General features: G+C 36.6%; 1 protein-coding gene across 2 annotated transcripts in view; it reads right to left on the reverse strand.

The window, feature by feature from the left end:
- The window catches only part of roraa (RAR-related orphan receptor A, paralog a), a 399,774-nt gene that overhangs the window by 71,268 nt on the left and 312,915 nt on the right, over positions 1-15,591 (reverse strand). The window contains exon 1 of one of the 2 annotated variants that reach the window (XM_055193038.2): positions 8,950-9,113. The exons of the other annotated variant lie outside the window; for it this stretch is intronic. Within the exon in view, the coding sequence (XP_055049013.1) occupies positions 8,950-8,980 (31 nt within the window). The 5' untranslated portion in view covers positions 8,981-9,113. Of the gene's footprint in view, positions 1-8,949; positions 9,114-15,591 lie in introns of those variants that run through there. 2 annotated transcript variants of the gene reach the window in all.

A 15,591-nucleotide genomic window follows, 5' to 3' on the forward strand; every position in this document is an offset into this window, starting at 1 on the left:
AAAGGATGCGTTTGAGCTCCGGAGAGCTCCACGGAGCAAGGTGGCGTAGTTGGCACAGTGCACTCCCTGCTCCCGATTGAGAGTGTTTAAGGCCCTGGTTTCATACCCACCAGGTGTTACTGTTACACGCATCTGCGTTCTTTTATATTTGAGTCCGACAAAACGCAAAATCGATAATGTTTTCTCCCCATTTCCTCTTTGATGCAACTTCAAAAGGCCAGTGGATGGCTCTCAAGAGAAAGAAGGAGGGGCAACAAGATAAGGAAAAAAAACACAACAAAGGGGAAAAGCATCGTGCTTGGAATTTAAGTTGTTAGTAGCAAAAAAAGACGTCTTGCGACTGGAAGCACCTTCAATCACCGCTGTGGTTTGCCATGTAAACCCATGTGATTAAGAGGAAAGGGCAAAGTGGTCTCACACAGTAATCTCACTGCTATCTACACCTAGAGAATCTGTGCAATGGGTGCACACCTAACACATACCGCGTGATTATGTATCTGCAGTCACACAGCGAATACGCAGCAGTGGTTCAGTCAGAGTTCACCCAATAGACTCTGGCATTGAATAATAAATACAAAAGTATTTGAGAAAAACATGGCGCTTTTTAAACTCTGGAGTTTAATGGATGGAGAAATGAGGTGCAATCCCCTCTTTACCGTTTGTCTGATACCTGCTCTTCTTCCGTCTCTATGCTTCCTCATACCTTGCCAACGAAAAAATTATCTCACTCTTTTCCGACTGCATTCTTGTGTGATGAATATGTGTGTGAGTAATCACTTATGCTCAGTGTTTGTGCATGCGTGCATTTCATGTGTGCATGCTCAGTGTGTAGCTGCAGCTGCTGGACCTGTGATGAATGTGTTATCAGTGAAGCACCGTGGGAAGGAGTACTGTGGCAGGCCTGTAATGCATTCTGACAGCCTGCAACATCAAAGGCTTCTATGCGACCGCGCTCTTTAACGCGAATCCTATAAATAAACGCTGGAAATTACTCTGAATCTTCGAAACGCCCATTCCTCTAAAAAGAAATGTAATTACTCTTATACTAAAAACAATTCCTGCTGCTTAAAAAAATCTGCTGTTAATTAAAGTGTTAAAGGGATAGTTCACCCAAAAATGAAAATTCTGTCATGATTTATTTAATCTCATGTTGTTACATTTCTTTATTCTGATGAACACAAATGAAAATAAAGCAGAGGCCCCATTGACTTCTATACATTTTTTTTACTACTATGAAAGTCAATGGGGCCTCTGATCAGTTTGGTTACAAACATTCCTCAAAATATCTGCCACTGTGTTCATCAAAACCAAAAAATTCATGTTTGTAACAGCATAAGAATGAGTAAATGACAGAATTTTCATTTTTGGGTAAACTATCCTTTTAATCAACATTTAAACAACTTAAAGAGATAGTTCACTCAAAAGATTAAATTCTGTCATTTCCTCACCCACAAGTTGTTACAGACCTATATACATTTCTTTGTTCTGCTGAACACAAAGGAAGATAAATCATAGGCCCAATTGACTTCCATAGTATTTTTTCCTACTGTACTATAGAAGTCAATGGGGCCTCTGATCAGTTTTGGTTACAAACATTCCTCAAAATATCTACCCCTGTGTTCATCAAAAGAAAACCAAAAATTCAGATTTGTAACAACATAAGAATGGGCAAAGATGACAGAATTTTCATTTTTGGGTGAACTATCCCTTTAAGTCAACATTTAAACAACTTGAAGGGATAGTTCACCCAAACATTTTAATTCTGTCGTTTACTTATCCTCAGGTTGTTACAGATCAGTATACATTTCTTTGTTCTGCTGAACACAAAGGAAGATAAATCAAAGGCCCCATTGACTTCCATAGTATTTTTTCCTACTGTACTATAGAAGTCAATGGGGCCTCTGATCGGTTTGGTTACAAACATTCCTCAAAATATCTACCCCTGTGTTCATCAAAACAAAACCAAAAATTCAGATTTGTAACAACATAAGAATGGGCAAATGATGACAGAATTTTCATTTTTGGGTGAACTATCCCTTTAAGTCAACATTTAAACAACTTAAAGGGATAGTTCACTCGAAAAATAAAATTCTGTCATTTACTCAACCTCAAGTTGTTAGAGACCTGTATGCATTCCTTTGTTCTGCTGAATACAAAGGAAGATAAATCAAAGGCCCCATTGACTTCCATAGTATTTCTTTCCTACTGTACTATGGAAGTCAATGGGGCCTCTGATCGGTTTGGTTACAAACATTCCTCAAAATATCTACCCCTGTGTTCATCAAAACAAAACCAAAAATTCAGATTTGTAACAACATAAGAATGGGCAAATGATGACAGAATTTTCATTTTTGGGTGAACTATCCTTTAAATCAACATTTAAACAACTTAAAGGGATAGTTCACCCAAAAATTTAAATTCTGTCATTTACTCACCCTCAAGTTGTTACAGACCTGTATACATTTCTTTGTTCTGCTGAACACAAAGAAAGATATTTTGAGCAGTGTTTGTAACCAAACCATTGCTGAGCACCATTGCCTTCCATAGTATTGTTTTTTTCTACTATGTAAGTCAATGGTGCCAGAGCTTTCTGCAAAAAATAATTTCCTTTTGCATTCAGACATTTTACAGGTTTGTAACATGGGAGTAAATGATGACAGAATTTTTATTTTTTAGTTGAACTATCCCTTTAAGTCTTTTTTACAATCTTGCATATTAAGTAACACAGGAAATTCGATCAAAAAATGGACAGTGTTTATTTTTTAAATATTAATAATTATATTAAAATATATTAATAATAATATATTACAATTATAATATATCATTATAATTATATGAATAATATTAACAATAATAAGGAATTTAGTGCATTGTAAAAAAAGCTTTGACTTGAAAATAAACAAATAAATAAATAAAATTATGTTATTATTTACTCAACCTCATATCATTCCAAACCTGTACATCTATGGACGTGTATAGGACCCAATAAATATTAATGCTGCTGTATTTTATCCAAACAACATAACTGGATGCACATAAAATCTAAATAAAAAACATCATAAAAGCCTGTCACTGGGGCAATACCCTTTCAAAAAGTACATCTCATAATAGTACCTCAGAGGTAAATATTGCTACCAAAGAGTGCATATTACTACCTCAAATGTACTGGTACCAAATGTATACATAGCAGTACCTAAATAGTATATATAAGGACCTTTTTAAATGGTACTGCCCCAGTGACAGCTATCGGGGTTATTATTTAACCAGTGTAAAAAAAAAGGGTTTGGAATAATATAAGAAATAACATTTTATTTTAAAATCCCCTGGATATACATCTAACCAGATTGCATTAGCATAGGTTTGACCGAACACAGAACCATTTGATGTACACACAGCATTTTAGAAATACAGGTTGTCTCGCCTGCCAAAAAGGGGAGATGAAACTGGCACATGGGATTCATGCCAAACTGTCCAAGGCGCCAGGGCTCAGAGATGTAGAGTGAGGATGGGTGTGTCCGTGCGTGGCATGGGTAACCAGGGTAAGGGCCTGACTACAAATCTACAGAAAAACTCTCTCTTTCTGTTTTCCTCTCATTTGTGGGCCGCTTTTTCAGATTTCTCTCATTCATACTCACTTTTTCTCCCTCACCGTTTTGACAGTGTCTGGTTTCAAACACACACATACACATAACTGGAGCTAAATCAAAAATCTATGCTCTCAATGGTCAGTCAATATCTCATTAAGCAGTCACTGTGCCCAAGCTGGCAGGTAATGCATTTTACAGCTCTGACACACACGAGTAGACACCCTGACAGTCTCATACACAAACACGCACACACACTATAATAACTAGTGGAAATAGCACACAGTTTCTTTCACAAGTTGTTGTAGTGGAATACAGTCACTGAAGCCCTAAGGAGAAATCGTATGAGTTTGTGTGCGCGCGCATGCTCTTATCAAGTCAATGCCCGTGTCCACGTACCCCCACGTCTGATTCACTTCTGTCTTTTGGCAGGACTAGACTGTGGATTTCACTGCCCAGCAGTTACACAAACATCTTTCGGGGGGATGTGAATGCTTGGCCAACACGTTGCAAGCATGCACATCCTGTTGTACATGGGTTCACACATTACTTTTTTTATCAGACACTTATGTTTAGGTTCAATAATTTCACTTAAATGACAATAAAAAGGTTATTTGTCAGTAAATGAAATGCATGTAGAGGGTCCGGTCAGAATATGCGTAAACTTTATTTCTCATGCAACAATAAAATAGCATGAATCCATTTCAAGCTATTCTCAAATTTTATCACTTATTAAAGATTTAATAAAGTCAGTAAATGAATTTGTCATTTTATTAGTATAGACCGTTTCAGCATTAACAACATAAACAAGCGGCTGCACGTAGCTTCCGGTAAACTCCGCTAAGAATAAATAACGACAAAGTTCTCCAAACGTAGTTTATTTATATAACAAGCAAAAACAAAACACAGATATTACCTAGGAAACCAAAACATTTGTTATTTTCAATGAGGCATTTGTTGTGCTTCCAATGAAACTGTCTATATAACAAATTTGAATATTTTCACTGCAAAACCCTCTTAGTGCAAAATCTCACTTTCTAAAAAAAGTCTTCAGTCAAAGGCTCAAAAACGTAGTCAATATCCTAATATATTCAGTATAGCACCTTTACCCCGGGGAAGTAGTCTTATGTTGCGTTTAAACCAGCCGCGGTAGACGCGGCAAAAACGTGCTATTCGCGCGTAGTTGGATGCTTGAAAATTTGAGTTTACTCGCGGTTGAAATTCTAGTCATTCGAGACATTCACGCCGAATTCCGTGTCATGTGAGGGGCTTCTGCGACTCTGTTCGCTTCCTGTAATCACGTCACTACTACAGCAAGGTCCTGATTGGTTAACGTGGCGCGGAAATCCGTCGAAGTTCAGATTTTTAAACTTGTGCGTTTCCCGTGGCAACGCTCAATTCGTGCGGAACGCGCCGCGCCTTCCAGGATGCCTAATCGCGTCTTAGCATTGACTTAACATGTAAATCACCCGTGCTTGCCACCTCTACCGCGGCTGGTGTAAACGCAGCATTACACTGTAATATACGTGTGCCGTCGTTCATCCAATTCTTCATCTGTGCACTTTGCTGAAAAATCATCAGTGTTTGGGGAAAGTTACTTTTAAAAGTAATGCAAAAGTAATTCCAAAAAAGTAACTATTTGCATTACTTAGTTACTTTTTATGGAAAGTAATGCTTACGTTACTTTTTAGTTACTTTTGCGTTACTTTTTCTTGGCTCAGACTTGATCTCTTTCAGACACTGCAGGTGTTTTTATGACAGAAAAGTTCTGCATTCAGAAATTGCATATTTCATCACAAAAATCTCGAGCTCTGGCCTGCCATCTCAGTTTCTGACTCAAACTGTTTCCACACAGGAGTGTACGCATAGAGCGCATAACATGACTAGATTTAGTTTAATATTTTTTTAATCTAATTGATTAAACTAAAAAAGTAACTAGCATTACTTTTTTGAAAAAGTAACTCAAATATTAATGTGTAAATTTAAAAAGTAATGCGCTACTTTGTTACTTCAGAAAAGTAATATTATTACGTAATGCACGTTAATGCGTTATCATTGTGTGTTTGCAGAATTCTGCCAACAAAGCGGTATTTCTGAATGATCTGAAGCGGGGATTAAGCAAATATGAAGCCAAACTATTTAATGAAACAAAGAGCATTCGGTCAATATCATTATTTCATTTTTGACGTAAGTAGCATTTAGCGTCTTTTGTATCTCAGCTCTTCATGTGAAGAGTTTCGTTGCAAAACGAGATAAATCCATTTTTAACATTTTTTAACAATAATAAACAAAACATGTTTATTATTATGTTATCATGTTATTATTTTGTTTTATGGTGCTACTTAGCTGTATTTTTTAAGTTATGAAGGTTTAAATCAAAACAAACCAACTGCAGTTGCATTGAAATTAATTGGAATGCACAACCAAAAAACGAGATTTCTGAACAATGAAAAAACGGTGGTTATCTTGTTTTGCAACGAAACTCTCATGTATAGCTATGGCTGTAAAAATGTCACTATAACAATAGTTTACTAAAAAATAAAACTGATCACAGATATATTTAGTTTGCCAGCAGCCTATTCAGTGCAATACATACACTGTCATGAATAAAGGTACAAAAGCTATCACTGGGATGGTACCCTTTAAAAATGTCCATTTATATAAGGTACAGACTAATATGGATCCTTTAGCTACAAAGGTGTACTCTTTTTAAACCCTCCAAAATTCAGAGCTACTGTATAAACAACCCACTTAACACATCTCATCGCCGGCCAATAATCTCACTCTTTATTTTTACCCCTCGCTGGTGGGCTATATCTTTCCTTCACCTTAATTTGATTTCGCCTGCCCTCTTTCTGTCCTTTGTGGCTAACTGGATTACAGGCAATCTTGTTAACCTCTGCTGTGTTACAGAAGCGCCCTGAGAAACACAATGGTCACAAGTTCCCTACTAGCCTACCGTTTACAACAAAAAGTCACAGCAAACCACTAACGTTCACTTCGGCATGCAAATGTTATTTGCTTTGACTTTGTTTGTAACGTCTACAATTTTCATTCTGGTCCGGTCAGAATATGCATGAACTTTGATCTCGTGCAACAATAAAACAGCATGAATCCATTTTGCAAAAAGCTATTCTCGCACTTTATCGCTCATTAAAAGTTTAATAACCACACAGATGAAAAAGCTTGTTTTTCGCACATCAAACAACTTTCTTTAATTATGTAATTAATATTTGGAGTTTTCATCTTAATTGTGGGGAGCAGGCGAGCTCATTTGCATAGGGTAATGAGAGGGATGTTTCCATTACAGGTAATTAGATACTTGAGAGGCAAACGTTGTGGCTGGGAGGCTGGAAGAGGAGGGATGAAGAGCAGGGAAAGAAAAAAGAGAGGCAAATCTTAGGAGGAATTAGGAATGACGTGCCTGTCAAACGACTAGCAAAGTGAATATTTAGTAGTAGTCGGATGTCAATGAAATACGGTTTTACAGTAAAATCAATGTTGCATAATTCAAACCACTAATGTGTGATTAAGTAAAAAAAATGCACACTGTAAGTGCACAAGAATTAGTGTGCAAAGCGACCTGAGTTTAAGACTTTTGCAATTTTTTCAACATCATGCATATTTTGTCACGTGAAAAGCAGCAGCCTTAATATTTTAATAACCTTTTGTGTCCCATGAGAAAAAGGCTGGATTATTTGTGTCTCATCCATGTGCATGACATGCACAGTATGTTCATCGAATAAAGCTAAATAATGTAAAGAGATTACAGCATAAGTGAAAAATGCGTCCACATGAATACATCTATTCTTATTAATTTTAAATATATATCTCACATTCACATTCTGGTTTTAATCGTGCAAAATTAAAAAATTCTACCGCCCTAAAAACATTAAAACCCCACATAAAGGAGCAGGAAAGGGTTAATAACGTGAATGTGCTGTGAAAGTGGAGATTGTGAGATTACTCCAGTCTCCTAAAGCTCTATTTTCAGTCTATCAGCCCATCCAGAACAACCCACACATGAGACCCAGGGTCATGGGCTCATACACCTGCTCCTGCTTCACAACACACACAAGATCATACCCAGCCTCGACAGCAAAGAAAAAAACACGCACACACACACTAACAACTGCACGCGAGCACTGAAACCCACACACGCTCTTTTAGATGAGATGTGCGTGCTCACATTCGGCTTGCCGGTGAAGGTACGAACGAGCACGACTGAAGATCCGCTCATAAAAAGCATCATTACATTACACGCGTGTAGACCGGAGCGCTTGGAATTTCTTGCAAAATGAAGTCGGAAAATTAGCATAGATATTTTATTACGCAAAAGCACTTACTGCTGGAACATAACACGTAACAAATAACTGAGCTTTGGGGTACAGATAGCACCGATGCGAAGCAGTTCAGTGGTTCGGTAATGAAATAACAGCGAGTGCAGTGAAGTTGAACTGTTGAAATGCTTTCAGAGGGAGATACACACAGTGTGCGACGGTGAAGAGTGGTGTTAGCAACATCCACTGCTTTTTCCACTTTCAACACCTCTCGCCTAATGCAGAATGACAGCTGTGTGTGTGTGGCGATACTGGGAACGTACATATGGAGTGTTAATGGATTTGTGTGTGTGTGGCAGTGAAATCCGAAGTACGACACTTGACATACGACACTTAAGTTCAATCCCAAACAAAACATGTTTGTTTAAGTGTGTTTACGCATTTCAATTCAGAGTATTCATGAGGACGGCTGACATTGTGCATGCATGACATTTGTGCATGCATGACATTTGTGCACGCATGACATTTGTGCATGCATGTTATGGCAGGGGGTTGGGAAAGTCGAGCAGGATTACGGAGACGGGATCAACACATGTATAGTGTTGTGAACCCTGTTCTCATGAATAATCATGACCTAAACAAATAGGTCAGTGGAACAGGACACACGCCAACCCTAAATGCCTGGCACCCAACTTGTACTAGTCAAAGTATACTAAAGACAACAACACTTAGACTTATGGCACGTAGACCAACACAAATCCAAAAAAAAAATTATGCATAAAACCAAACATTGTTCAAGAGACTGAACAGCAAATGCATCTCAGCATTAAAATAAGCCTTTTATTATTCATCAGCTCCCAAACCTTATTTCTCTCCTTTGCTTGATGCACAACTTTGTTATCAAAATCCTTGCAGAATAGAAATCTATCACCATACAGACAAAACTTAGACAAGCAGCTCTACGTCTCTTTAAACAAGCCATTCAAAGAGACTTGGCTGACTATTACTAAAGCTCCTACTTGCTGCAAAAAAACAAAGAAGTTTAAGAAAGGGTAGACAAACCCCTGCATGCTTTCTCCTCTTACCTTTCATAGCTGAAATCACAAAATACATCATTAAGCTCAGCGGTCCATAGGCGAGCGATATCGCGAGTGCTAGCTCGAGCCCTCCACTGCTGTTTCAACAGCAGCAGCTGGCCAGCATAGCTCTGCCGCTCAGCTGCGCTCGCATGACCACACCAGAATCCATGTGACTCTGACATCAGCGCTCTCTCACCCTCACGCCCCGCCTCCTGGGTTTTAATTGGCAGAGGAGGCGACCAATGGGAGGGGAGAGGGAGGAGGAAGGGGGTTGGGTATTTTCTCATAGACTGTGACCGGGACTGATGGGATCGTTGGGGGGGTTTGGGCTCCCTGTCAGTGTCTCTTGTGCTTTATCGCAAACAAGAGAAAGTCATAACAGTGGCAAGGCACTGAAGAAATGTTTTTTGCTACACTTACGATTGAGCGGCTGCAAGAACATATAGTGAGACACAAAATAAGAATGACGTGTAGGAGAAAAGAAATACGAAGGGTGTTATGATTTTATAATATGTTTGTCTCTAAAGTGCGTTTAAAGTTTTGCATGTGTGTGTTTGTTTATATTTACATTTATTTACACCTTAAAGGGATAGTTCACCCAAAAATCATTTACTCTCATGTTGTTACAATCCTGTATACATTTCTTTGTTCTGATGAACACAAAGGCAGATATTTTGAGAAATGTTTGGAAACAAACAGTTTGTGGACCCCATTCACTTCCATAGTAGGAAAAAATAATACTATAGAAGCAAATGGGGTCCACAAACGGTTTGGTTACCGTACAAACATTTCTCAAAATATCTTCCTTTGTGTTCTTTAGGAGAAAGAAATGTATACAGGTTTGTAACAACATAAGAGTGAGTAAATGATGACAGAATTTTCATTTTTGTGTGAACTATTCCTTTAAGGTACAAAATTATCAGAATTTGTGTTGCTCAAGGATCGAACCCATGACCTTTGTGCCGCTATTGCAATGTTCTACCTATTGAGCTGCAGGAACACTTACTGTATATACAGTATGAGTGTTGTGAATGCTTAAATATTGTGATGTTAGAATGCTGTCGAAAGAGTAATCGTGATTAATCGCATACAAAATTAAAGTTTGTGTTTGCATATAAAATATGTGCGTGTACTATGTGTAATTATTATGTGTATATATACATACATACACAAACAAACATTAATGTATATAATCATCATCATCTTTATTTATTTAAGTTACCCAAGTTATATGTCAATGTATAAACAACCCGCACCCAACCAACGTTTTTGACTACCCCCCCCCCCGCAATTCGGACTGCAAAAAAATAAAAATATTAAAAAAATAAAATATATATATATATATATATATATATATATATATATATATATATATATATATATATATATATATATATATATATATATATATATATATATATATATATATATATATATATATATATATATATATATTTTTTTTTTTTTTTTGCAGTCCGAATTGCGGGCGGGTTAGTCAAACGACCCGACCGACCGCAGCCCGAATATCATAAAAAAATATTTTTGGATTCGTAACCGCGCACGCATATATATATATATATATATATATATATATATATATATATATATATATATATATATATATATATATATATATATATATATATATATATATATATATATATATATATATATATATATATATATATATATATATATATATATATATATATATATATATATATATATATATATATATATATATATATATATATATACATGTGTGTATTTGTAAATATACATAATTACACAAAGTTCACACATATAAATTATGCAAACACAAACGTTTATTTTGTATGCGATTAATTGTGATTAATCTTTTGACAGCCCAACATATCAAGCTTGTATAATTATGTAATATAATACCAGTAAACAGTAGTTTGTATGCAAGTGGAGCAACAATCACAGCGTTCATTACTGGGATAGGATCAAAAATCACCCTGTAATGATCGACCACAAATTTGGGCAGCGGTGGACAAGCCAGAAAAGACAAAAGTTAACAAAAATAATTTTTTTCTTTTGTTAGGAGCTGTGGCTGCAGTCTCTTCCTGTGTGCTAATATTAGACAGGCAGATGAAGCTTCGAGCAAGTCCAGATGTTTTCAGAGAGAGAGAGTGAGAGAGAGAAGGAGAGAGAGAGACAGAGAGAGCCTGTGACCTCCCTCCAGGAGGCTGGTATCATCCTTTCTGCTCCCGCCGCTCTCTGTCCTGCCTGCTGAGAAAGAAGCTCTCGCTGGCTGCTCCTGGCAGCTGAGCTCCAGAAGATATCAGGGCTGAGGAAGAGAGAGAGGGTCTCATACTGATCCCTCCACCCCTCCACACAGTGACGGTCTGATGAGTTCCACTATCTCACCATCCTATTCATTTTCTCTCTACACCCAAAATGCGAGTCTGTCTCTCTCTCTCTCTCTCTCTCTCTCTCTCTCTCTCTCTCTCTCTCTCTCTCTCTCTGTAATAATCTGCTCAAGCCTCACACCAGCTGGCTGCTCGTGATTCTGGTCTTAGAGAAAGCTGGCCTCGGCCAAAAGCCCAGCTCCAATTTTGAGTCTCATAAATAAGCCCCCACTCTTCTCGTCTGCCATTGTGAATCTGAGAAAGCAATATTTCAACCCACTAATAAAATCATATTATTCAGGCATCTATTAAAACATATATATATTTTTAAATTGTAGCCTGCAAATGACAATTTTGTTCATTTGAAGATAGCAGTATAAATTAATAGAAATTATTCCACTGAGCTATAAGCATAACGAGACTAGAGTCGTTGTTGAGCTTAAATCAATTTTTGAAAAGGAACATTAAAGGGATAGTTCACCCAATAATGAAAATTCTGTCATCATTTACTCAACCTCGTGTTGTTACAAACCTGTATAAATGTCTTTGTTCTGATGAACAGAAAGGACGATATTTGTAATCAAGCACCGACTTCCATATCAGAAAAAAATATTACTATGGAATATTACGTGGTGCTCAAAAATTGTTTGGTTACAAACATTGCTCAAAATATCCTCCTTTGTGTTCAGCAGAACCACATTTATAAAGGTTTGTAACAACATGAGGGTGAGTAAATGATTACAGAATTTTAATTTTGGGTTAACTATCCATTTAACTTAAAGTCTTGAATAATGAAAGAGTTAATTTTTCACACATTATAGTTACATTTAAGGGTGTTTCTCACGAAATCCAGACTTAGAAGGTGTCCAGCATCAGATTTTTTTTAAAAGCCCTTGAAGCCATTTTTTTCACATATAAGATTAAGGTCTGACTTACTATAACCATAATTTTTAAAGGATTTAAAAAATATTTCCTATAGAATTATTTAATTTTTTTAGATTATCATTATTAAAAATGATCATTACCGCAACATGATATTACATGAAATATATGCATTTACAAACTCATGTTTCGGTAATGAGAACTAAAAGGTTGTCTAGGTACTATGGCTATTATTATAAAAAATGATCATTACCGCAACATGATATTACATTAAATATATGCATTTACAAACTCATGTTTCGGTAATGAGAACTAAAAAGTTGTCTAGGTACTATAGCAATCAAAAATGATCATTACCGCAACATGATATTACATTAAATATATGTATTTACAAACTCATGTTTCGGTAATGAGAACTAAAAGGTTGTCTAGGTACTATGGCTATTTTTATCAAAAATGATCATTACCACAACATGATATTACATTAAATTTATGCATTTACAAACTCTTGTTTCGGTAATGAGAACTAAAAAGTTGTCTAGGTACTATGACTATTATTATCAAAAATTATCATTACCGCAACATGATATTACATTAAATATATGCATTTACAAACTCATGTTTCGGTAATAAGAACTAAAAGGTTGTCTAGGTACTATGACTATTTTATCAAAAATGATCATTACCACAACATGATATTACATTAAATTTATGCATTTACAAACTCTTGTTTCGGTAATGAGAACTTAAAAGTTGTCTAGGTACTACGACAAACAAAGTTTCAACTTTTATCTGGAGAGAAAAAATAAAAAATAATTACCTGGTAACCATCTTGAGTGTCACAGTCAATTATGTCCCTTCCAACTATTTTTTAAAAAACTGTTAGTTCCTTGAGGGCTTAAACAATGATTGAAAATTGTTGCGGAGAATGAGAACATTTTTCTTGGACACATTTATATTCCTTATTATATCTCTACATTTACCAATGATCACCAAATACCACATGTTTCTTTACTGTAAATGTTTATAGTATAACATGCACTGAAGCTTTTTATTTTTTAGATTTTTTAATTTTAAATATTTCCATGTCAAAGAAGTCATGGACATGTTGCGGTAATTAAAAATGGGGAAAAACAACAAAATTGGTTTGTATGATGTCATTTAAAATCATGTGGAAAATAGTACATGAAGAGATGTTTGTAACTGTATGCTTCTTATTTTGATACTCTTACGTTGCATTTACTTTTTTTATCAAAATGTTTCATGACACCTCATAAGTCTAATTTCGCCTTAAGCATTTAGTAAGTGCTTTTAACTTAGAAAATTCTGAAAAAAATAAAAGAGCAACAACATGAGAGCAATGTTAGGTTTAACCTTCAACCTTTTAGTTAAAAGCTGCCTTCATGATATATCTGAAATAAATTTTTTCTTCTAACAAAAACTAAATACTAAATGTTTATAGCCCTACATAGACTTCTCCGCTACAGGCCTTTTTTCTCTTTGAAAATCACTGTTTACCTGGATCTCTGCGGTTGCTATGCTAATTTAACACTAAATGAGCAGGAATAACTGTGTCGCGAATCCCCTGAATAAAAAAATATGCAAATGCACACTCCGCACCTGATGCCATAAATCTCCAAAATTACCTTCTGATCACGACCTCTTGCGTGATCCATTAGAGGCAGCGAAAATAAATTAACTCATGTTATGTCAACACTAATCCGTCAACAGTCTCCGCTTAATAAGCGAAATATAATTTCCCCACCGTGATTATCAAACGAGGCGTATCATAGCTGAAAATTAGCGACGGCGAAGCCGCTGTACAGTCGCATTAGTGGCCGGCAGTTTGGCGTTCGTGACGGTGCTAGGAGTTGGGGCTGTTTTGCTCCTAATAGCTGCTGTGTGTTTTGACTACACGATGCATGCGTCCGACTGCAGCTTGTGGTGAGGTTAAACTGCTTCTCTCTTCTGTTGTGACGCTTGTGGTTGGTAGGTAAGCAACGGTACTTGTGGTTATAGCAGGAGCTTGCAGACTGTTGAGAAAAGAGGGTTTCATGAAAACAGCGTGATGTAGCCTCAGGGCATCACACACGTGTACGTGAAGTGGAAGAGCTGCGTGCTCACATGCAACGTTTTTGTCTTATTAAAAACATGTAGATCTCAGGTAGATATCCCTAATGGTGAAAAATCTGTCTGTGGCTTCCAGACAGAGGAACGTGGGACATTTGTCTTGTTGCATTGACATGCATTGTCTAATTGTGCATGTGATTGTTTGCAGCCAATGTAGCTGTGCTAGTCTTTATCAACTTTATGCCTGCATAGTTAGCTTTTCTTGTAGCTGGTAGGGCATTGCGTTCGCAACACCAAGGTCGTAGGTTTGATTCCGATAGAACATACAATTATAAAATGACACCTTGAACTAGGGCTGGACAATAATATCTTATTTTTTACGCATTGTTGACATGCAGGCTCTACGCGGACATGACCAAATTACATGCACATTTTCTCAAGTTGACCCCCCCCGCGTGTGTGCATTATTTTCAAATAATTTAATGGCCCGTTGTCAGTTATTCCGCTTATACCACGGTTATTGCTCTGATGGTTATTTTAAGACATTTGACAGGTTTATGTGTGTGTTTAACGAAAAATAATGCATACCTGCGGAACATTTCTCTTTAAAAAAAAAAGAGTTACAGCCAAAGTCAGTATTGTATCAGGTCAGCATTGAAAAGTTAATTCTTTATTTTACGCAAAATCCAGTATCCGCCGTGGTATTATGTCATATTTTCTCCCTTTTTTCCCCAAAACGCGATAAACCCCAGTCTTCCTTCTCTGCAGAATGCAATAAATCCGCTCAACCAATCACAGAGCACCATTCCACGCATTGTAAACAACAATGGCGGTGCGTTGAATTCAAAATGAATCCTAGTTTTCCTCATCTACTTTGTATTTCGTGATCAACAAATAAACAAAAACAAAATAAAACTTTTGATAGCACTGATAAACCTGTGGTGGTTTTCTGTGACGGAGAAGAAACGTAAGCTATCAAAATCGAATAATTTACACGAGAGGCACTCGGGCGAAGGAAAAATGCCGGCTCTTGCTTGTTCTCCCGACAGCATCAAGCTTCTGTCATGCTAACACACTGACCACAGAGGATCTTATGCAAAACTTTCCATTATTTTACTCAAAGACAACAAATATCGAGCCGGACCAAAATTTTTTACAGCTGATCGCTGTCAAAAAAGTTTAGCGGCGACGTCCCAAGCATGACAGTTCTTAATATGACAAATTAAGTGTTTTGATTAATGCCATTAATGTTTAATTAGTGTATACTACTAGTCAACTAAATCAATATAATATGGCAAAGATGAATGCACATTTATATATTGAT

Source organism: Misgurnus anguillicaudatus, chromosome 6 (assembly GCF_027580225.2).
Source record: "Misgurnus anguillicaudatus chromosome 6, ASM2758022v2, whole genome shotgun sequence".
NCBI lineage: Eukaryota > Metazoa > Chordata > Actinopteri > Cypriniformes > Cobitidae > Misgurnus > Misgurnus anguillicaudatus.